Raw genomic sequence first — 22,607 nt, forward strand, 5'->3', positions numbered from 1 at the left:
GTATCTCAGAAAATTAGAATATTGTGAAAAGGTTCAATATTGAAGACACCTGGTGCCACACTCTAATCAGCTAATTAACTCCAAACACCTGCCAAAGCCTTTAAATGGTCCCTCAGTCGAGTTCTGTAGGCTACACAATCATGGGGAAGACTGCTGACTTGACAGTTGTCCAAAAGACGACCATTGACACCTCGCACAAGGAGGGCAAGACACAAAAGGTCATTGCTAAAGAGGCTGGCTGTTCACAGAGCTCTGTGTCCAAGCACATTAATAGAGAGGCGAAGGGAAGGACAAGATGTGGTAGAAAAAAGTGGACAAGCAATAGGGATAACCGCACCCTGGAGAGGATTGTGAAACAAAACCCATTCAAAAATGTGGGGGAGATTCACAAAGAGTGGACTGCAGCTGGAGTCAGTGCTTCAAGAACCACCACACACAGACGTATGCAAGACATGGGTTTCAGCTGTCGCATTCCTTGTGTCAAGCCACTCTTGAACAAGAGACAGCGTCAGAAGCGTCTCGCCTGGGCTAAAGACAAAAAGGACTGGACTGCTGCTGAGTGGTCTAAAGTTATGTTCTCTGATGAAAGTAAATTTTGCATTTCCTTTGGAAATCAAGGTCCCAGAGTCTGGAGGAAGAGAGGAGAGGCACAGAATCCACGATGCGTGAGATCCAGTGTAAAATTTCCACAGTCAGTGATAGTTTGGGGTGCCATGTCATCTGCTGGTGTTGGTTCATTGTGTTTTCTGAGGTCCAAGGTCAACACAGCCGTCTACCAGGAAGTTTTACAGCACTTCATGCTTCCTGCTGCTGATGAAATTTATGGAGATGCAGATTTCATTTTCCAACAGGACCTGGCACCTGCACACAGTGCCAAAGCTACCAGTACCTGGTTTAAGGACCATGGTATCCCTGTTCTTGATTGGCCAGCAAACTCGCCTGACCTTAACCCCATAGAAAATCTATGGGGTATTGTGAAGAGGAAGATGCAATACGCCAGACCCAACAATTCAGAAGAGCTGAAGGCCACTATCAGAGCAACATGGGCTCTCATAACACCTGAGCAGTGCCACAGACTGATCGACTCCATGCCACGCCGCATTGCTGCAGTAATCCAGGACAAAGGAGCCCCAACTAAATATTGAGTGCTGTACATGCTCATACTTTTCATGTTCATACCTTTCAGTTGGCCAACATTTCTAATAATCCTTTTTTTGCATTGGTCTTAATTGATATTCTAATTTTCCGAGATGCTGAATTTGGGACTTTCATTAGTTGTCAGTTATAATCATCAACATTAAAAGAAATAAACATTTGAAATACATCAGTCTGTGTGTAATGAATGAATCTAATATACAAGTTTCACTTTTTGAATGGAATTACTGAAATAAATCAACTTTGTCATGATATTCTAATTTTATGACCAGCACCTGTAAGTGTCAGCAGTACAGAGTGTGTCTATCGATGTGTCAGACCTTCTATTGAATTACGTTTAGGATGACATTGTGTGGGCGGCACGGTGGCGCAGTGGGTGGCGCTGCTGCCTCGCAGTTGGGAGATCTGGGGACCTGGGTTCGCTTCCCGGGTCCTCCCTGCGTGGAGTTTGCATGTTCTCCCCGTGTCTGCGTGGGTTTCCTCCGGGCGCTCCGGTTTCCTCCCAGAGTCCAAAGACATGCAGATTAGGTGGATTGGCGATTCTAAATTGGCCCTAGTGTGTGCTTGGTGTGTGGGTGTGTTTGTGTGTGTCCTGCGGTGGGTTGGCACCCTGCCCAGGATTGGTTCCCTGCCTTGTGCCCTGTGTTGGCTGGGATTGGCTCCAGCAGACCCCTGTGACCCTGTGTTCGGATTCAGCGGGTTGGAAAATGGATGGATGACATTGTGTGCTCACTTACTACGCTGACATCAGCCAACTGTAACATTATCTTGTTAAGAACACCTCAGGAGGGTCCGAATGTCAGACATTTCTACGCGTAGCCCACGTGATGCTCGCACCCCTGCCAGTGGACATTTCTAGACAGCAGGCTATAGTTGGCCTCCAACTGCCTTAGAAACTCAAAACAGAAACTGATCAGAGCAGAAAGAAACTCAGCTGGCTGTGAGGAGAGAACTCAGTTGTTTGTGGGCCATATTGGGGATCTCATCCTGAGCTGTTTCATGACTTGCACCAGTCTCACCAGGATGGACTCCAGTAGCCAATGCTCTGAACATGTAATATCAGGTTTATAAGGTCCAGTAAAACCTCGATTATCAGTCAGGGGTCAGGACCGAGGCTGTGACGGATAAGAGAAAAGACGGAAAACAGAGCAGCTACTTTAAAAATGACATGTAGTAGATTAGTTTAGCGAAGAGTCGTAAAAAACTATATTAATAAAATGAATTAATTTATATAATATTGTAATGACCAGTGTAATACGCAAATATAACTCAGAGGTCCTGGTGTTTTGTACGTTTTACGTGGAGTCTTCATTCCCTCACAAGCGGTGTCCTGTCTTACACTCCGTTATTTGGTTACAGAGCTCACCTCCTAAACAATCACAGAAAGCTTTCCCTACCGATCAGTTGATCTCCTGCCACTCTCGTTGTGTCTTTTTGATACCACAAACACTCCTGCTTAATGTCTCCTGACTCCCTGCTCCACACCTTCACTTCTCTCCTCACTTCTCCTGTCCGCCCCTCACAGAACAGAAGCCCCTCAGCCAGTCCCATCACTTACAGCTTTCCGCCCTTTCTGCCCCCATACACAGCATCACAAGCTGCCTGCACACCACAATATATTAACACAACCTGATATAACAGAATATATAAAGAAAATGACAACGAAGAAGACCATTAACATTAATACAGAATAACGTTACCGTCACTGGTTTCCATTGTCAACACATTTTTCAATTATTTCAGCATCCCGCTTTCTATCATTCACTGTTGGCCTTCCTACTCCGTCATTGAAGCAATACTTGAAGAGCTGTTGCTGTTTCGTAAAAACGTTTAATAAGTTCAAACACCACACACATATGTTGATAGGCCATAACAATGTATAGTTATGACTCAGGCGCCGCCGAGAGTGGCAGAATTTCCAGCAGCTCCGTGTAAGACTTTATTTTTCTACTTTTATTTTTCTCTTTTATTTATTGATCACTCCTATCACTTTCTTTCATGTGGATTCGTTCCCTGGACACACTTACTTTTACAACGTGGGCATGGATTTTTACACGCCGAGACTCGTCTATTCAAGTACTCAACTTCCAGCGCTGAGAACAAATGCCAGTGCCAGTGTGGTCCCCTATTTACCTGATGAGGTAAGAAGGCGGTATCACAGCAGCAGAGCCGGCACTAAGCTTAAAATGAAGCGGCTTGAGAGAAAGTGGCGTTTTAAGCCCTCTGTGCCTTCTGTGATTCTGGAATATGTGAACTCAATCTCAAATAAGATCGACGAACTGGCTGCGCTGGTGAAAAATGTCAGGACCTACAGAGAATGCAGTTTGTTGTGCTTTTGCGAAACATGGCTAACTACCACCATCCCAGATGCTAACGTGGAGCTACCCGGGTTTAGCAAAGTTAGAGCGGACAGAGACGCAAGTAAATTCGGGAAGCACAAAGGAGGAGGACTCGCTCTCTATGTCAATACAAGATGGTGTAACTCTGGACATGTTAACATCAAAGTCTCCACTTGCTGCAGGGACATCGAACTGTTGGCTGTAAGTCTGTGTCCCTATTACTTGCCCAGAGAGTTTGGACACGTCATTGTTGTTATTGTGTACATCCCTCCTCGGGCGGACGTGGAGACAGCGAGTGACATCCTCCATTCTTCTGTTGCTAAGTTACAAACGCAGCACCCCGAGGCGCTTGTGCTAATCGCTGGAGACTTTAACCATGTGACGCTGGACAAAACATTACCTGCCTTCTCCCAGTATGTTGACTGTAACACCAGGGGAAATAAGACTATTGATTTACTGTATGCAAACGTTAAAGACGCATACAGCGCCACCCCACTGCTTGCGCTTGGGAAAGTAGATCATAACCTGGTTCTGCTTCAGCCTCACTACAAACCAAGAGTGAGGGTCCTACCTACAACCACACGCTTATTCAGGAAGTGGTCCAATGAGGCAGAGCAGGCTCTCAGAGACTGGAACTACAGACTGGGATATCCTGCAGGGATCACATAATGAGAACATTGAGGAGCTTGTTGACTGTACTACTGACTACATCAACTTCTGTATGGACATTGTAGTTCCAGTAAGACCAGTACGCTGCTATGCTAACAACAAGCCATGGATTACAAGTGACATCAAGGGCCTTTTGAACCAGAAGAAAAGGGCTTTTAAAGGCGGTGATCAGCATGAGCTCAAGCGCGTGCAGAAGGAACTCCGAGTCCAGCTCAGGGCGGCGAAGGAGCAGTACAGGAGAAAGCTGGAGCAGAAGTTGCAGAATAACAGCATGAAGGAAGTGTGGGATGGGATGAAGATCATCACTGGCTGCAGCTCGAAGCGGGGTACCACCATCGAGAGAGACGTGAAGAGAGCAAACCAAATGAACAACTTCTTTAACAGGTTTGACCACCCTAACCCACTCTCACTCTCACCTCGGAGTACTGCACCCTCCACACATCCTTCTGCTGTAGAAGAGACATCCCCACCCATAACTACAACAGTGCAGGTGAGCAGAGAGCTGAAGAGACTTTGTGCCAGCAAAGCAGTGAGTCCAGATGGAGTATCGCCACGACTGCTGAAAGTCTGTGCATCGGAGCTGGGGGATCCTCTACAGCGCATCTTCAACCTGAGCCTGGAACAGGGGAGGGTCCCGAGGCTTTGGAAAACATCTTGCATCACCCCAGTCCCAAAGGTATCACGTCCTAGTGAGATGAATGACTTCCGGCCTGTTGCTGTGACATCACATGTGATGAAGACCACGGAGAGGCTGCTGCTTCACCACCTGAGGCCACAGGTTCAACACGCCCTCGACCCTCTGCAGTTTGCATATCAGGAGAAGGTGGGAGCGGAAGATGCCATCATCTATATGCTACACCGATCCCTCTCCCACTTGGACAGAGGCAGTGGTGCTATGAGAATTATGTTTCTGGACTTCTCTAGCGCCTTCAACACCATCCAACCTCTGCTCCTTAGGGACAAGCTGACAGAGATGGGAGTAGATTCATACCTGGTGGCATGGATCGTGGACTATCTTAAAGACAGACCTCAGTATGTGCGTCTTGGGAGCTGCACGTCTGACATTGTGGTCAGCAACACAGGAGCGCCACAGGGGACTGTTCTTTCTCCAGTCCTGTTCAGCCTATATACATCGGACTTCCAATACAACTCGGAGTCCTGCCACGTGCAAAAGTTCGCTGACGACACTGCTATCGTGGGCTGCATCAGGAGTGGGCAGGAGGAGGAGTATAGGAACCTAATCAAGGACTTTGTTAAATGGTGCGACTCAAACCACCTACACCTGAACACCAGCAAAACCAAGGAGTTGGTGGTGGATTTTAGGATGCCCAGACCCCTCATGGACCCCGTGATCATTAGAGGTGACTGTGTGCAGAGGGTGCAGACCTATAAATACCTGGGAATGCAGCTGGATGATAAATTGGACTGGACTGGCAATACTGATGCTCTGTGTAAGAAAGGACAGAGCCAACTACACTTCATTAGAAGGCTGGCGTCCTTCAACATCTGCAATAAGATGCTGCAGATGTTCTATCAGACGGTTGTGGCGAGCGCCCTCTTCTACGCGGTGGTGTGCTGGGGAGGCAGCATTAGGAAGAAAGACGCCTCACGCCTGGACAAACTGGTGAAGAAGGCAGGCTCTATTGTTGGCATGGAGCTGGACAGTTTAACATCTGTGGCAGAGCGACGGGCGCTGAGCAGGCTCCTATCAATTATGGAGAATCCACTGCATCCACTGAACAGGATCATCTCCAGACAGAGGAGCAGCTTCAGCGACAGACTGCTGTCACCGTCCTGCTCCATTGACAGACTGAGGAGATCGTTCCTCCACCACACTATGCGACTCTTCAATTCCACCGGGGGGGTAAACGTTAACATTATACAAAGTTATTGTCTGTTTTTACCTGCATTGTTATCACTCTTTATTTTAATATTGTTATTATCAGTATGCTGCTGCTGGAGTATGGGAATTTCCCCTTGGGATTAATAAAGTATCTATCTATCTATCTATCTATCTAGTCATTAAGTTTAATAATAACAAAAGAGAAAAGCTACAAACCGCCATTAAAGCTGAAGGTACGTAACGGACACTGGGATTTGCGTTGTTCCAATGTGCAGAACTCGCAGTAGTAATCGGGAGACGCTGGCGTGCACAAGGTGAAGTTTTTGTAATTTAGTCCTGACAGTTAATCAAGTGACAGATAATCGAGTTTTACTGGAGATGAAGAGATTTCTCTGTCACATTAAATGTACAAATTCCTTAACTCAAAGTTATTCAAACAGTTTCCATTAAACACTAAACATCACTCACCTGCTTTCCTTCTCTTTCCTTCTCCAGCTCGACCATTTCATGATTTTTATGTCCAGTCACCACACAAATAAGACAGATACAGGAATCATCAGTTTTACAGAATATCTCCAGACTTTTCTGATGTTTCTCACAGAGCTTCTCCTTCAGATTTCTATCAGGATCAACCAGCTTGTGGTGCTTCAGGGTGTCTCCTTCATAGTGAGGCTGCAGGTGAGTCTGACAGTAGGAGGCCGGGCAGGTGAGACAGGACTTCACCGCTCTGAACTTCTTACCAGTACAGAAGTCACACTCCACGTCTCCAGGGCCAGCATAATTCTGAGGAGGAGGAGAACTGAGAGTTGTCTTCTTTAATTTCTTGATGACTTCATTCAGCAGATTATTTCTTCGCAGAGCAGGCCTCGTGGTGAAGTTTTCTCTGCACTGAGGACAGCTGCACTCTTGGCTCTGATCCCAGTAGTTAGTTAAGCATTTCAGACAGAAATTATGACCACAGGGGATGGTGACGGGGTCAGTCAGGGTGTCCAGACACACCGAGCAGGTGAACTCGTCCTGTGACACAAACAGCTGGGCTTCAGCCATCGTCAGTCTGAGGAGAGGCAGGCAGAGAGAATCAGTCAGAGGAACAACGAAGTGACTTGTGAAGAAAGGAAAGTAAAAGTTTATCTCTGCTCAGTGAGGAGGAGGAGGAGGAGATTTAAAGAAAAAGCTGAGAGCTGACAGAGAGAACATCTCAGGAGACACTGAGGGTGAACAGTTAATGTGAGACAGGAGCTCAGAGAGTGAAGACCACCAAGTGACAGAAGAGATGACCTGTCACAGGGGGGTCTGCTAAAGTGTCATTCACGTCAGTATTTCTTATTCATTTATTACACACTGAAGTCCACATCAGACTCCATATTATTCCTATTTATTAAACATATTATCCATCCCATAATAAGTTCTCGTCTCCTGCTTATCAAATGAATGTTTGTGTTTTTCTTTGCTCATGCCAGGAATTTATCAGATTATTCAGTAAAGACCTCAACTGAAGCCCACTCAGTTTAATAAACAGAATAATATGATACATTAATAAACACAAGGGTACTAGAAATATGAAAACATCTTAAAAACTGATAACAGACAGACAGACAGACAGACAGACACACACACACACACACACACACACACACACACACACACACGTAACACACAGCAGGCGCTCGCCACTCTCGGCTCCTTCACAGTTTTTTAGATTTTCTTGGTTATTCAAGTCGTTTTATCTCAGGATTTGTGAGACTTAATCAAGTCTGTTGAACAGGCTCGTCTACTCCTGCACCAAATGATTAACACATAAAAGATTCTAGTCAAAAAATTGGGTATAAGTGCTGCCCTGATGCCAGTCCCTCTGTAATAGCCCACCTCAGACTCATTCCACTTAAGTACATAAGAGTGACCCCTCCAGCCTGTCACTTCTCAGTGCCCCACACTGGGACTCGCTGTCACCAGCACTAACAAATGTACAGATGTCTCCGAGACACATGAAGACTTGTATAACATTTGGTTTTATGCCAGTTTCAAACCAAGGTGGTCTTACTTCTGCCGCCCTTGCTCTTCTGTAGCCAGCAGACACACCACATGCACTTCAGATCAGGTCATCTACCTCAACCTAAGCATATTCAGGCCTGGCCAGTACTTGGATTGGAGACTATCTCGGAAAAGCTTGGGTGTCTGCTGGAAGAGGTGTTGTTGAGGCCAATAGGGGTCTTACCCGGTGGTCTGAATGTGGATCCCAATGCCCCAGTGCAGTGACGAGGACACTGTGCTGTATAAATGGTGCTGTCCTTCAGATGAGACATAAAAACTGAAGTCCTTACTCTCTGTGGTTATTAAAGATCCCTGTGTGTCCTCCATGAAGATGTCTTTGCTAAATTGCCCTCCAAGGCCTTGTCATTGTGCCCCCCTAATTGTCCCCTGTCTCTCATTAGCTAACTGTTTCTCTCACCACTTCACCATCTAATAGCTCATGTGTGGTGAGAATACTGGCACAAAAATGGCTGCCGTCACATCATCAGGTGGATGCTGCACATTAGTGGTGGTTGAAGTGGCTCCCCATTCACTGTGTAGAAGAGCTTTGAGTTGTGAGAAAAGCACAATAAAAATATAAAGAATTATTATTATTATTATTCAAGTGAAATCTCTCAGCATTGATAACACCCTCAGCAAGAATACAGTCATTTCCAACATTCGTTGCTATAATATTTACTTCAGTCACTCAAGAAATAAAGACAAAGTATAGAAATGTCAAAGGAATGTGTCATTTAATAATCTGTGATGAAATATAAGAGATCAGCGTGGACCTCAGCGTTATCATATGCAGAGCACCACCTATTGGAATGTAAGTCATCCATCCATTCCTCCATTTTCTGACCCGCTGAATCCAAACACAGGGTCACGGGGGTCTGCTGGAGCCAATCCCAGTCAACACAGGGTGCAAGTCAGGAACCAATCCCAGGCAGGGAGCCAACCCACTGCAGTACACACACACACCAAGCACACACACTAGGGACAATTTAGAATCGCCAATCCACCTAACCTGAATGTCTTTGGATTGTGGGAGGAAACCCACACAGACACGGGGAGAACATGTAAACTCCACTCAGGGAGGACCCGGGAAGCAAACCCAGGTCTCCTTACTGTGAGGCAGCAGCGCTACCAATGCGCCACCGTGCCGCCCATGTAATTCATGTATTAATAAAATGTATTATATTTGCCATTTCAACAGATGACACATTACAAACATTTGTAGTAATAGAATGTATAGAATGTTGGAATGACAAATAGAATGTGTATGTTTCTGTTATATACAATTTAGTATGTTTTGTAAAAGCCATGTTAATGTTTAAGATGTGCCATCTGTTGGAATGACGAATTTAACACAGATGTCTCTGTTACACACCATTTGGTATTGGATTTGTAAAAGCAGTGTTAATATTTGTGATATATTAATTTTATTACTACAAATGTTTGTGTTGTGCCATCTGTTGGAATGCGTGAGACATAGGAAAACAATTGACACACAGATACACAGAGACACTTTAATAATTATAATAACTCTTTACATTTATATAGCGCTTTTCTCACTACTCAAAGCGCTCAGCAATTGCAGGTTAAGGGCCTTGCTCAAGGGCCCAACACAGCAGAGTCCCTATTGACATTTACGGGATTCGAATCGGCAACTTTCCAATTACCAGTGCAGATCCATAGCCTTAGAGCCACCACACCACTTTTCCTCTTATTAAGGTGGAGAATGTTGAGAATTTAGATTATGGATCAATATGCTTTATTATTAGTTTTAGTGCTATTAGCTATGAAAAGTGTAGGCCTGAGGTAACTTTAAAAGGACACCATTTATTTTAGCAGAAGGGCCCTGGCCTGCCAGCCTTTTCACAGGCAGATCTTGTTTTGTGAACGCCGGTGCTGAGCCGCTCACTGACAGAAGACAAACAAACTGCAGGCAGGGCCTTTGGCTGTGTGAGTACTGGGCAGGCTCTTAGGCTGGCACATCAAACATGTAAGTACTTAATGGCATTTACATTTATTAGGGCTTAGTAATACTTTGGGCAATAACAGTAAAATAAAACACATTCTGATATCTACCTAGTCTGAGCCACTGTATATAGGGGTTAAGAGCTGATTATTGAAGGTTACGGACCTTTCACTGCACATCGATGTCCGTGAAGTTAGCAGCAGCTTAGCCCTGACAGACGAGTGAGCAGCCGAGCGCCAAGAATGAACAGGACCGCTGTGTGCGTTTGCAGGCTTTAATATGAGCACACAGATATATGTTAGATTAGCATTTAGGTTTATATGCCAGTGCTTCTTTGTATGTCCTAACTATAATAAATAAAGTTACAGCAGAACATATTAGTTAACCCAGCCACAGGGGATGCACAAACCAGTGTGTTTCTTCATGGTGGTCCCAAGCCCAGATAAATTGGGAGGGTTACGTCAGGAAGGGCATCCGGTGTAAAATTTTGCCAAATCAATATGCGGACAACAATACAAATTTCCATACCAGATCGGTCGAGCCCCGGGTTAACAACGACCGCCACAAGTACTATTAGCCAACAGGGTGCTGGCGGAAATTGGGCTACTGTTGGCCGAAGAAAAAGAAGGAGAAGAAGAGGACGAGACGTGTCCGGAGGCAGAAGGAGAGGACAAAAGTAAAGAGAGTGGAACTGAGGGTAGAAACTTTGAATGTTGCCAGTATGACTGGTAAGGGGAGAGAGTTAGCAGATGTGATGGAGACTAAATGGAAGGGATGTAAGGTCAGGTGGATCGGCGGTGGATTCAAATTGTTCTATCATGGTGCGGATTTGAGGAGAAATGCAGTAGGGATTATTCTGAAGGAACAGCATGTCAAGAGTGTTTTGGAGGTGAAAAGAGTGTCAGGCAGAGTGATTATTATGAAGCTGGAAATTGGAGGTGTGATGATGAACGTTGTTAGTGCATATGCCCCGCAAGTGGGGCGTGCAATGGGTGAGAAAGAAGATTTCTGGAATGAGTTGGATGAAGTAATGAACAGTGTACCCAAGGGACAGAAAGTGGTGATTGGTGCAGATTTCAATGGGCATGTTGGTGAAGGGAACAGAGGAGACGTGGAGGTGATGGGTAGGTATGGTGTCAAGGAGAGGAATGAAGAAGGTCAGAGGATATTGGATTTTGCCAAAATGATGGATATGGCCGTGGTGAATACGTATTTTAAGAAGAAGGAGGAACACAGGGTGACGTACAAGAGTGGATTAAGATGCACACAGGTAGATGACATCCTGTGCAGAAGAGTCAATCTGAAGGAGACTGAAGACTGCAAAGTGGTGGCAGAGGAAAGTGTAGTTAAGTGGCATAGGATGGTGGTCTGTAGGATGCCGTTGGAGATCAAGAAGTGGAAGAGAGTGAGGGCAGAGCCAAGGATCAAATGGTGGAAGTTGAAAAAGGAAGACTGCAAGGTTGAGTTTAGGGAGAAGGTGAGACAGGCACTGGGTGGCAGTGAAAAGTTATTAGACAGCTGGGAAACTAGAGCAGATGTAGTGAGGGTGACAGCAAGAAGGGTGCCTGGTGTGACATCTGGACAGAGGATGGAGGAAAACCAAAACTGGTGGTGGAATGAGGAAATACAGGAGAGCATACAGAGGAAGAGGATGACGAAGAAGAAATGGGATAGTCAAAGAGATGCAGAAAGTAGACAAGAGTGCAAGGAGATAAGGCGCAAGGTGAAGAGAGAGGTGGCGAAGGCTAAAGAAAAGGCGTATGATGAGTTGTATGAGAGGTTGGACACTAAGGAGGGAGAAAAGGACCGGTGGGCTACAGAGGGGCCAAGCTGGGAAAGATGTGCAGCAGGTTAGGGTGATAAAGGATAAAGATGGAAACATACTCACAAGAGAGGAGAGCATGATGAGAAGATGGAAAGAGTACTTTGAGAGGCTGGTGAATGAAGAGAATGAGAGTGAGAAGAGGTTGGATGATGTGGAGATAGTGAATCAGGAAGTGCAATGGATTAGCAAGGAGGAAGTAAGGACAGCTATGAAGAGGATGAAAAATGGAAAGTCCATTTGTCCAGATGACATACCTATGGAAGCATGGAGGGGTTTAGGAGAGATGGCAGTGGTGTTTTTAACCAGATTGTTTAATGGAATCTTGGAAAGTGAGAGGATGCTGAGGAGTGGAGAAGAAGTGCACTAGTGGGCCGATATTTAAGAATAAGGGGGATGTGCAGGACTGCAGTAACTACAGGGGGATAAAACTGATGAGCCACAGCATGAAGTTATGGGAATGAATAGTGGAAGCTCAGTTAAGAAGTGAGGTGATGATTATTGATCAGCAGGATGGTTTCATGCCAAGAAAGAGCACCGCAGATGAGATGTTTGCTCTGAGGATGTTGATGGAGAAGTTTAGAGAAGGCCAGAAGGAGTTGAATTGCGTCTTTGTGGACCTGGAGAAAACATAGGACAGGGTGACAAGAGAGGAGCTGTGGTATTGTATGAGGAAGTCGGGAGTGGCAGAAAAGTACGTAAGAGTTGTACAGGATATGTACGAGGGAAGTGTGACAGTGGTGAGGTCTGCAGTAGGAGTGACTGATGCATTCAATGTGGAGGTGGGATTACATCAGGGATCGGCTCTGATCCCTTTCTTATTTGCAATGGTGATGGACAGGCTGACAGACGAGATTAGACAAGAGTCCCCACGGACTATGATATTTGCTGATGACATTGTGATCTGTAGCAATAGTAGGGAGCAGGCTGTGGAGACTCTGTAGAGGTGGAGATATGAGAGGAGAGGAATCAAGGTCAGTAGGACCGCCAAGACAGAAAACATGTGTTTAAATGAGAGGGAGGTCAGTGGAATGATGAGGATGCAAGGAGTAGAGGTGACGAAGGTGGATGAGTTTAAATACTTGGGATCAACAGTACAGAGTAATGGGGATTGTGGAAGAGAGGTGAAGAAGAGAGTGCAGGCAGGGTGGAGTGGGTGAAGAAGAGTGTCAGGAGTGATTTGTGACAGACGGGTATCAGCAAGAGTGAAAGGGAAGGTCTACAGGACGGTAGTGAGACCAGCTATGTTATGTGGGTTGGAGATGGTGGCACTGACCAGAAAGCAGGAGACAGAGCTGGAGGTGACAGAGTTAAAGATGTTAAGATTTGCATTGGGTGTAACAAGGATGGACAGGATTAGAAATGAGGACATTAGAGGGTCAGCTCAAGATGGACGGTTGGGAGACAAAGTCAGAGAGGTGAGACTGCGTTGGTTTAGACATGTGCAGAGAAGAGATGCTGGGTATATTGGGAGAAGGATGCTAAGGATAGAGCTGCCAGGTTAGAGGAGAAGAGGAAGGCCAAAGGAAAGGTTTATGGATGTGGTGTGAGAGGACATGCAGGTGATGGGTGTAACAGAACAAGATGCAGAGGACAGAAAGATATGGAAGAAGATGATCTGCTGTGGTAACCCCTAACGGGAGCAGCCGAAAGAAGAAGAAGACGACAGCAGAACATATTAGTTAGCTTATTTAATCAGTTGTTAAAGGCTTGTTTTTTTTCCTTCTTTCAAGCATGAAGCTCTGTGTCGAGACTGTTCGCAGTTTGGCCCTCATCAGTGAAGCTGCCCGCTGCCGCTTATCGGCACAGTTGCCATTTATTTTAGCCTTACAGCAGTGTGGCTCAACCTGTGGAGCGAGATATCTACAAGGGGGTCGCGAAGAAAAAATGGAAATCGAAGAAGAAACTATGTATTAAAACAAACTCGTTTATTACAACAGTTTACGGCAGTAAAATCACACCGAGTATGTGGACTATCGGCTCAGTGGTATTCGTGTAAATGACCGCGTGTCGTGATGTGTCGTTAGCCTCTAACAGCCGATTCTTTGTAGTGAACGTGAAGAGCCGACTCCTGTCGGGGAGAGCAGAGTCTTCAGCCACAGAGAATCCTTGCAGGCAGGGGCGGGACTTTGTTTTGATGGGCACACCATACGGCCAATCACAAGCAAAGACAGATTAGGATCATACCATTGTGTGAAAGAAGGGAGGGGGCAGACGCTCCAAAGACAGTGAGTGTAGTGGTACAGTCCAGGTACAACGAGCCAATAGAAACAGGGAGTCGGATTGAAATGCAAGCGCCTCGGGAAAAAATGAAGAAATGAGCGAAATGCGGAAAAGAAACAGCATCTGGCTGCAGTTCAATAATATTGGAGACTGCAAAGTTGAGTGTAGAATTTGTAAAATGAGAATATCTGTCAGCGCAGAGCAGGGTCAGCAACAAACCTGCACAGACATCTAAGAAGCGCTCAGCCGTCCGTTCAGCTCGCTCTCTCTCTTCCAGCTGACCCGTGAAAAGTGTCCTGTTTTGATCCAAGAACGTCTGCTGCAGCATCCAGTGTCTTATCAAAAACTGCAGGTATATCACAGCCTTCTGCCACTCAAACTTAAATAAGCACATTTATTCCAAAACAAATGACCGCAGCCAGACAGATAAGTGTCGATGAGGAGCTGGCTAAAATGACAGCCCGTGACTTTCAGCCATTTTCATTGTGGACGACAAAGGATTTAAAACTTTTCCCCAGCCTTAATCCCCATGTATGTTCTCCCCAGTAGAAAAACCTCATCCCAAACAATTACTCCACGACTATATAACAACGGAGCGTGCACTGTGGCGAGACAGGGTCAAAAAAGCTTCAGCAATTTGCCTGACAGCTGACTGCCGGACATCCAGAGCGACCTGCTCATACGTGTCTGTCACTTGTCACTTTATTGGAATCTTTAAGATGACATCCTGCCTTCTTGGCTGTTGTGAGTTTACTGAGAGACGAACTGCAGAAAACCTGGCAGAGGAGCTGCTGAGAGTGACAACAGAGTGACAAGTAGACGATCCAGTGGCGTGCTTTGTTAAGGATTGCCCGTATTAGTCGACGTATAGCTACGATTCTTGAGAGACGATCTACCAAGAATTATAGTACGGATTGGGTTCGAATCCCGCGCATTGCTGAATGGAATAATATATCTCTAAAATAAATTAAAAAAAAAATTCTCATTAACGAACGGTGCTTTGAACGTAGTTGTTTTTCTTTTTTGATTAAACAAAAACTGTTTAATGAATGATTTGTCAAGGAACACACGGACAACAAGCATAGTTAAAAATCACACTTAAACAAACTGCATGCCCTTTCTATTGAATCAAAATTATAACAAATATTAATGCATTTCACTTCCTCATATAGCATCTTTACCATGGTCTGCGATAAGAATAATAGTGCACAGCCTTGTGTTTGTATGTATTTATACACTTTGGGAAGTAATACAGTATATTCTAGTTGATTCTGACATTTAATTAATCTGAAGTAGGTAAAAATTAAATATTTGGAAATATTGCAACGGGAAATGATTATATACTTAGCACAAAATAACTATATGTGTTGTAGTAAACAGCATACATACCACTTAGTTAATTTTATTTATATATATATATATATATATATATATATATATATAGTGGAACCTCGAGATACGAGCACCTCTGTATACGAGAAATTCAAAATACGAGGAAAGTATGAGCGAAAAATTCAGCTCTAAATACGAGCATTGGTTCGCGTAACGAGCCAGGCTGTGGGTATAGCTTGCGGCTTAGCAAGGGGGCGTGGTAGCAGTTGAGAGCCGCGATCTGCGGTGTCTGCGTTTCTCACTTAAGTGCACAGGTGGGAAACTGCCCACATCCATGATTGTTCCTGTGGCTGATGGGCTGCAGCTGCCATGTCCTCCCCGCATATATAGAGAAGCGCGAGCAGGTTAAGGGGGGGAGAGAGAGAGAGAGAGAGAGAGAGAGAGAGAGAGAGAGAGAGAGAGAGAGAGAGAGAGAGAGAGAGAGAGAGAGAGAGAGAGAGAGAGAGAGAGAGAGAGAGAGAGAGAGAGAGAGAGAGAGAGAGAGAGAGAGAGAGAGAGAGAGAGAGAGAGAGAGAGAGAGAGAGAGAGAGAGAGAGAGAGAGAAGGCAGGCAGGCAGGCAGGCAGGCAAGTAAGTAAGTGCAGGCTCGCGTGTAGCTGAACAGGCGAGCCAAACAGCTGAAACAGGACGGTGTAGAGAAGGTCAGCTGCATTAAGAGTGTCTCGCCTGTTTTACAGCCCGCATGGGAGAAATAGGTGAGACGCTAACAGAGAAGAAGCACCGGGGATTGTCATCTGTTTTTAAAGACTGCTTCTTGTTGACGTTTTAACCTCGTGTTAAAGGATTGTTATTCTTGTGTATTTTAAACCTCCACTTCACAACTGTTTTAAGGATTATTTATTTAAAGATTTATTGAATTCTCTACTGCACTTTGGACACCTGTTTTGATTCTTTTAATAATCAGTTATATTATTTACCAGTGTTATTTATTAAAGGTAGACTACAGTATATATAATTTATCAGTGTTATTTATTAGGAAAATTGATTTTTATGTTAATATATTTGGGGTGCAGAACGGATTAACTGGATTTCCATTATTTTCAATGGGGAAGTTTGTTCTAGATACGAGAAATTCGCTATACAAGCTCAGTTCTGGAACGAATTAAACTCGTATCTAGAGGTTCCACTGTATATATATATATGCCGTTTTACAGCATGATTAGAATCATCTGAGTATTAAAGGTGTAGGTCTGTTTTATAAGCATATTTATAATATTAATGTTAATATAGAGTATAACTATAATTATTATTCTATATTAGCACTGATATGAACGATTTGTGCAGAACGGATTAACTGGATTTCCATTATTTTCAATGGGGACGTTTGTTCTAGATACGAGAAATTCGCTATACAAGCTCAGTGCTGGAACGAATTAAACTCGTATCTAGAGGTTCCACTGTATATATATATATATATATATATATTTATTTCAGTAATTCATTAACAATTATTGGTCTTTATATGCATGAAAGACTTTCCTGGGGTCTTTTGTAGGAAATATGTACACATAGTTCATTTGTCTTTTCAGATAAAAATGAACTCGCCCAAACAATGAATAAAAGAAAAAAAAAGTTTTTAAATTGGCAAAGATGAAATCAAGAAAAAAAACTTTTCACTTTCTATGATTTGTATTTTTATAATTATAGAGCACTTCATATTATTATTTTTAAAGCTCATTCTGTAAACTATGATTATACAATTCAATGTTTATCATATTTATACATTATTATATCTGTCTTTACACGTGTTGCACATATATTTAATAAATGTAATAAACTTAACCAAGAATGTTTAAAAAAATCATTCAAAAAATGTGTACATGAACGTAAATATATCTGCACAAACCGACACTCGTGAGTAACATTTTTAGAAAGATCAAAAACAAACGCAAATCGCAAAGCGTCCGTGTGCAGACTCGAACAAGCTTTTGCAGAATACATCAACTGACAAGAGGCTGTCCCGCCCTTTCTGAGTTTTGGTAGCCAACATGAGCCATGATTCGCCAATTCTTCGTAGCCGACTGAGCCGTCATTGGACAATTATTGGTAGCCGATGCGTGTTGCGATCGGCCCGAGCTTTCAATTCTTGGTTGAATCTTGGTAGCAGAAAGCGATCTGATTGGTTTTCGCTACCAAGAATTACCTCGACTCATGGCTGCTCAGGGGTGTTACTGTATATATACTGTATGTTACGTGGAGAGGCCTGGCCGCCTTAAGTAGACATCAGAATTCAAGTGCAGTCGTCTCTCTTACCGTTAGATGGCACTTCTGGAATCGCTAATATGTCACTTTTTGTTTTAGAAATAAGACGTGATAGTATTCTTAGGAGTGTTTATAATATTTGTAATTTGATTTCTATTATTACAGAATGGAATAATTTAAAATGTGGAATTATTAAATTACTAAAAATAAAATTCATGAAATTTAATGAAAACCAAAGAAATGTTTGAATTTTACGTATATTTTATCACACTGGTTTTAATTTGAAATGTGTCACATGTGTGACTGTATATTTTGATGATGGAAACATATTAGCGATGCCACAGTGTGATGGAGACTTGAGCACTTCTGCAAATAGTGCATTCCCAAATTAAAATTTAGTGTTGTTGGGTGGATCTCAATATAATCAAAAATCTGAAAATGTGCATACAAACTTTAGGGGGGAGGGTGCCACAAAAACTAATATGAAAAGATGGGGCACACATGGATAAAGGTTGAGAAACACTGATATATCCAAATGTTGTATGAGCCTTGTTATGTCTCAGAGACATCTGTACCTTTGTTAGTGTTGGTGACAGCGAGTCCCAGTGTGTGTCACTGAGAAGTGACAGGCTGGAGGGGTCACACTTATGTACTTAAGTGGAATGAGTCTGATGTGGGCTATTACAGAGGGACTGGCAGTAGGGAAGAATCATCATCATCCTCCTCCTCCTCACTGAGCACAGACAAACTTTCACATTCCTTTCTTCACAAGTCACTTCCGTGTTCCTCTGACTGATTCTCTCTGCCTGCCTCTCCTCAGACTGACGATGGCTGAAGCCCAGCTGTTTGTGTCACAGGACGAGTTCACTTGCTCGGTGTGTCTGGACACCCTGACTGACCGCGTGTCACTGCATTGTGGTCACAGTTTCTGTCTGCAGTGCCTCACGGACTGTTGGGATCAGAGCCAAGAGAGCAGCTGTCCTCAATGCAGAGAGAACTTCACCACGAGGCCTGCTCTGAGAAGAAATAATCTGCTGAATGAAGTCATCAAGAAATTAAAGAAGACGACTCTCAGTTCTCCTCCTCCTCCTACATCTCAGAATTATGTCGGCCCTGTAGATGTGGAGTGTGACTTCTGTACTGGTAAGAAGTTCAGAGCAGTAAAGTCCTGTCTCACCTGCATGGCCTCCTACTGTCAGACTCACCTGAAGCCTCACTATGAAGGGGACGCCTGGAAGGGACACAAGCTAACTGATCCTTATAGAAATCTGAAGGAGAAACTCTGTGAGAAACATCAGAAAAGTATGGAGATATATTGCAAAACTGAGGATTCCTGTATCTGCATGATGTGTGTGGTGACTGGACATAATGGGCATAAAATGGTCGAGCTGGAGACAGAAAGGGAAGAAAAGCAGGTGAGTGGAGTTTAGTGTTTAATGAAATCTTTATGAATAACTTTGGGTTAAGAAATTTGTGGTAGCTTATTTTGCAGCTTTAAGTGATGATCCAAGGAAAGGCAAATCCACCTGCATGACGTCATCACAGCGAGTTTGTGGTCTGCTTGGTTTCTTCCTGCAATGCATCGTTGTGTGACTCGGATCTGTGTGTGTGTGTGTGGGCCCAACCTGTTAAAGACTGACATCCAGTTTCAAGTGTGGTTACTATGTTGTTCTCATTTCTTCTGGTGGTACAATCAAATAACAAACTTAAATGCATTTCCTATGCGAGCTTGGATCCCCTGCAAAACTGGAGTAGTTCACCCTCAGCACCTAAACAAGGTACCCCCTCTTCCCTTCTATAATCTCTCCCTCCTGCATTTTCAACCTTCAACACCAACCTTCCTCCAGACTCAAACTCTTGTTGTAAAGTGGTTTTAAATCATGTCCTGGTGCCACAGACAACCTGCATTAGCTCCAGGTGCAGCAGAGTTAGAATGGCCCCATATGTTACTTATAGAAATGTTTTTTGTCTTTTCAGGCATTCTTTCCATGGTTACACTTGTTTCTGATGAGAAAGCTAGGCATCTTAGTCTACTGTGAGGACACCTTTCAGGTATCCCGGAGGAGCTCTATACTGTATGCTTCTATCCACATCACCTTTCAGTTACATTGAATTTATTGTAATAATTTACTTTCATTACCTGAGTTTTATTGTGCAGTTCAAAATGGAACATATTAAAGTGAAAGACTACAGACATGCATCCTTAACATTTCACATCATGAAAGATACATAAACACTTCAAGTTACCAACCTCAGACACGTGGTAAAAACAGCACCTCATCCAAAGCACTTTGCCTGTTAGATGCACATTTATGCAGGCAACATCTGTGACGCGGAAACGCGTCCCCATAGTAACTTGCTGCCTACCCCTGTGGAACTTTACTTGAATGTCTAGCAGCACAAAACATTGAGAGAATGAATGAATATATATATATATATATATATATATATATATATATATATATATATATATATATATATATATATATACTGGAAACAAAGGGTTTTAAATAAGAATACTTACCGTCATTCGTTGGCGTGGGAAAAGAGGGGCTTACTGTGGTTTCTTATTCTCCGGTTATCTCCTTACAAGTAAAGACGCGAGCCTCAGTCCATATGCCATTTTAAACATGGCGCTTTGATCAGGCGCTTGCGCTGTGCTTAGGAATCTGGGCAAAGACGGTTGTGGGGGAGGAAAGTTTTTTTTTTTTAAGTTCTTTAGTTTTGTTGGTTTAACGGGTTTTTTTTAGTCGGTTATTTCGGAGATAAGAAATATACAGAAGTGTAATTGGTTTGTTGTTATTGTTTCTTGTGAGCAGGATTAAGTTACATTGTTTGTGAAGCCTTTGGGTTCCCCCCGAAACAGAATATGGTTAGTGTCGTCCTACAACAGAGGGCTCCGGGAAAGAAATTAGAGTGGCTTTATAAAGGGTTGGACTTGAGCCGCTAGGGGGGGAACGTTTACCTGATTGTGGATTGCAGAGTTAAGTATGGGCTGCTTGAGGGGAGAATGACAATCTGCTATTAGTCAGTTCAAGCTCCTGATTTTTGGAAGTTGGAGAAGCTTAAATATTTAAGACTGCTTCAGAGCCTTATTTTTGTAGTTAATAGTCAGGCAGGTTTTTGTTCATAGAAAGTGAAAGTTGCCTCGAAGATAAGGTCATATTTTGATTTTTTTTTTGTTGTTGTTTTTATTATTATTGGACACTTTATATATTACTGCCCCAGAACTTTACTGGCCAATGGATTGAAACAATAAACTGCTGTTTTACTTTTTTCTTCATGCTGTTCTTTGGTTTTGACTCTGATGGTACCAACTCCGGTCCTGGTTGGTCACAAACTACTAGTGGGTTACCTACTCCTGTAGGTGGCCTGTGACAACATCAATCTGTTATACAGGTCCTTCATTTATTTGGATCTGGCATTCAGACATGAGGCCCATGTTTTTGACCTATGTGGTGCCTTTAACAACACTACTGTAATATAAGCTAAGATCAGTGAAAATGGGCGGTTGCTGTGTGTCTTGGGTTTCTGAAAATAAGTGGACCACTATTTGAAGCTACATAACAGTGTGCAAGGTTAAATGTTTGGTAAGTGACACAGGGACTCTCTGAAGAGCTCCCAGATGTCTTCCTGCTTACCTTAGTGTAATATTCTGAGACTAACTGCTGAGATTCTTGTGTGGGTATGCCAATGTGGGCTGTACAGAGAGGCCTGGTGGATGACTTCTTTTAGTGAGGAATCATATGCAGCTTAATGTTAGCAAAACAGAAGAGATGATGGTATGCCACTAGAACTGACCAATTTTTTAATCCAAGAAGTAGGTGTATTAATACCCAAGGATGTAACTGGACAAAATCTGTATTGGGCTGCAATCACTGAAACAATATACAAAATTGGCTAACTGTGTTTCTAAGGGTTGCTGAGGTCGTTTGGCATGAGTCGAATATATCTGCATATGTTGCATGAATTTAAGGTACCAAGTGTGCTCTTTTAAAGCAATAGTTGCCAACATACTGGATAAGTTAATCAAGAAGACCAGTTCTGTTTTAGGAGCAGGCCTGGACACTGTTGGCCAAGCTGCTGGCTATCAGGAACAACGTCTCATACCCGCTGACACCCTGGCGACCTGTGGATCACCTTTAGTTCTTGTCTCTTCTACTGTGGTGCAGTGAGTGCTATTGGATATCTTTCTTTTTTTACTATTTACCATTAGATATTAAAACATATGCCTGGAATGGACAATTTGTTTTCTGACATTTTAGTAGGTTAATGTTACATTTATTATGGTCAAATTAATTTTTTTGGTCTCTGTTTAGTAGTTTAGATTAGTTATTAGTCATATTAAATAACATTTTCTTTGCATAGTTCATAGTTTAAATTTTCCAATCCCTTCTGTTACATTATCTACTGTTTTAACTCAAATTTCTTTTGTCTATTTAAAGTGTTTGCTGAATGTTTTTTTTGTTTTTTTTAACCTTTATCTTTCCTTGATTTTATCTTTTCTATGACTCTGACACTCCATTCTGCCCTACTGTCCACTGCACCTAAACATCAGACGTTTTCTCAATTCTTTTGCAATTTAGAAACTGGAAGTAAAGTTGATTTTTTTTTTTTCGTGTCTGCTTGTGCATGTGTATTTTAAGGCAATATTTTACAGCATCGGGAAATATAAGACATACATTTATTAAAGATGCAGTCAAAGAAAGAGACTTTTTACTAAGCATAATTGTAAACCTATTATATTTACTGCCAGCACAATACAAAACATAGAAAATTATAAAAACAAATGTAACCTAAAATTATATCTTTAGGGTTCTTCCATTAATACTAAAACTGAAAATAAAATCATGTTTGACAACTCTCTTAATTCTTTTTCCATTATGCTGTTAAGATGATGATGATGCAGTGCTGTCTGCATTAGATTGTAAAAGCTCAACAACACAACGGACACATCGAGAATAGTTGT

At 43.1% G+C, this 22,607-nt stretch overlaps 2 protein-coding genes across 12 annotated transcripts in view; both read right to left on the bottom strand.

Moving 5' to 3' along the window:
* The window catches only part of LOC114643677 (E3 ubiquitin/ISG15 ligase TRIM25-like), a 110,521-nt gene extending 103,424 nt beyond the window's left edge, over positions 1-7,097 (bottom strand). Inside the window, exon 1 of the mRNA XM_051927702.1 lies at positions 6,475-7,097. Coding sequence (XP_051783662.1) covers positions 6,475-7,053 — 579 coding nt within the window. The 5' untranslated portion in view covers positions 7,054-7,097. The remainder of the gene's footprint in view (positions 1-6,474) is intronic.
* LOC114643681 (tripartite motif-containing protein 16-like) overlaps positions 1-22,607 on the bottom strand; it is a 488,218-nt gene that overhangs the window by 286,080 nt on the left and 179,531 nt on the right. The window lies entirely within an intron of this gene.

Source organism: Erpetoichthys calabaricus, chromosome 5, assembly GCF_900747795.2.
Source record: "Erpetoichthys calabaricus chromosome 5, fErpCal1.3, whole genome shotgun sequence".
In the NCBI taxonomy this organism is placed as follows: domain Eukaryota; kingdom Metazoa; phylum Chordata; class Cladistia; order Polypteriformes; family Polypteridae; genus Erpetoichthys; species Erpetoichthys calabaricus.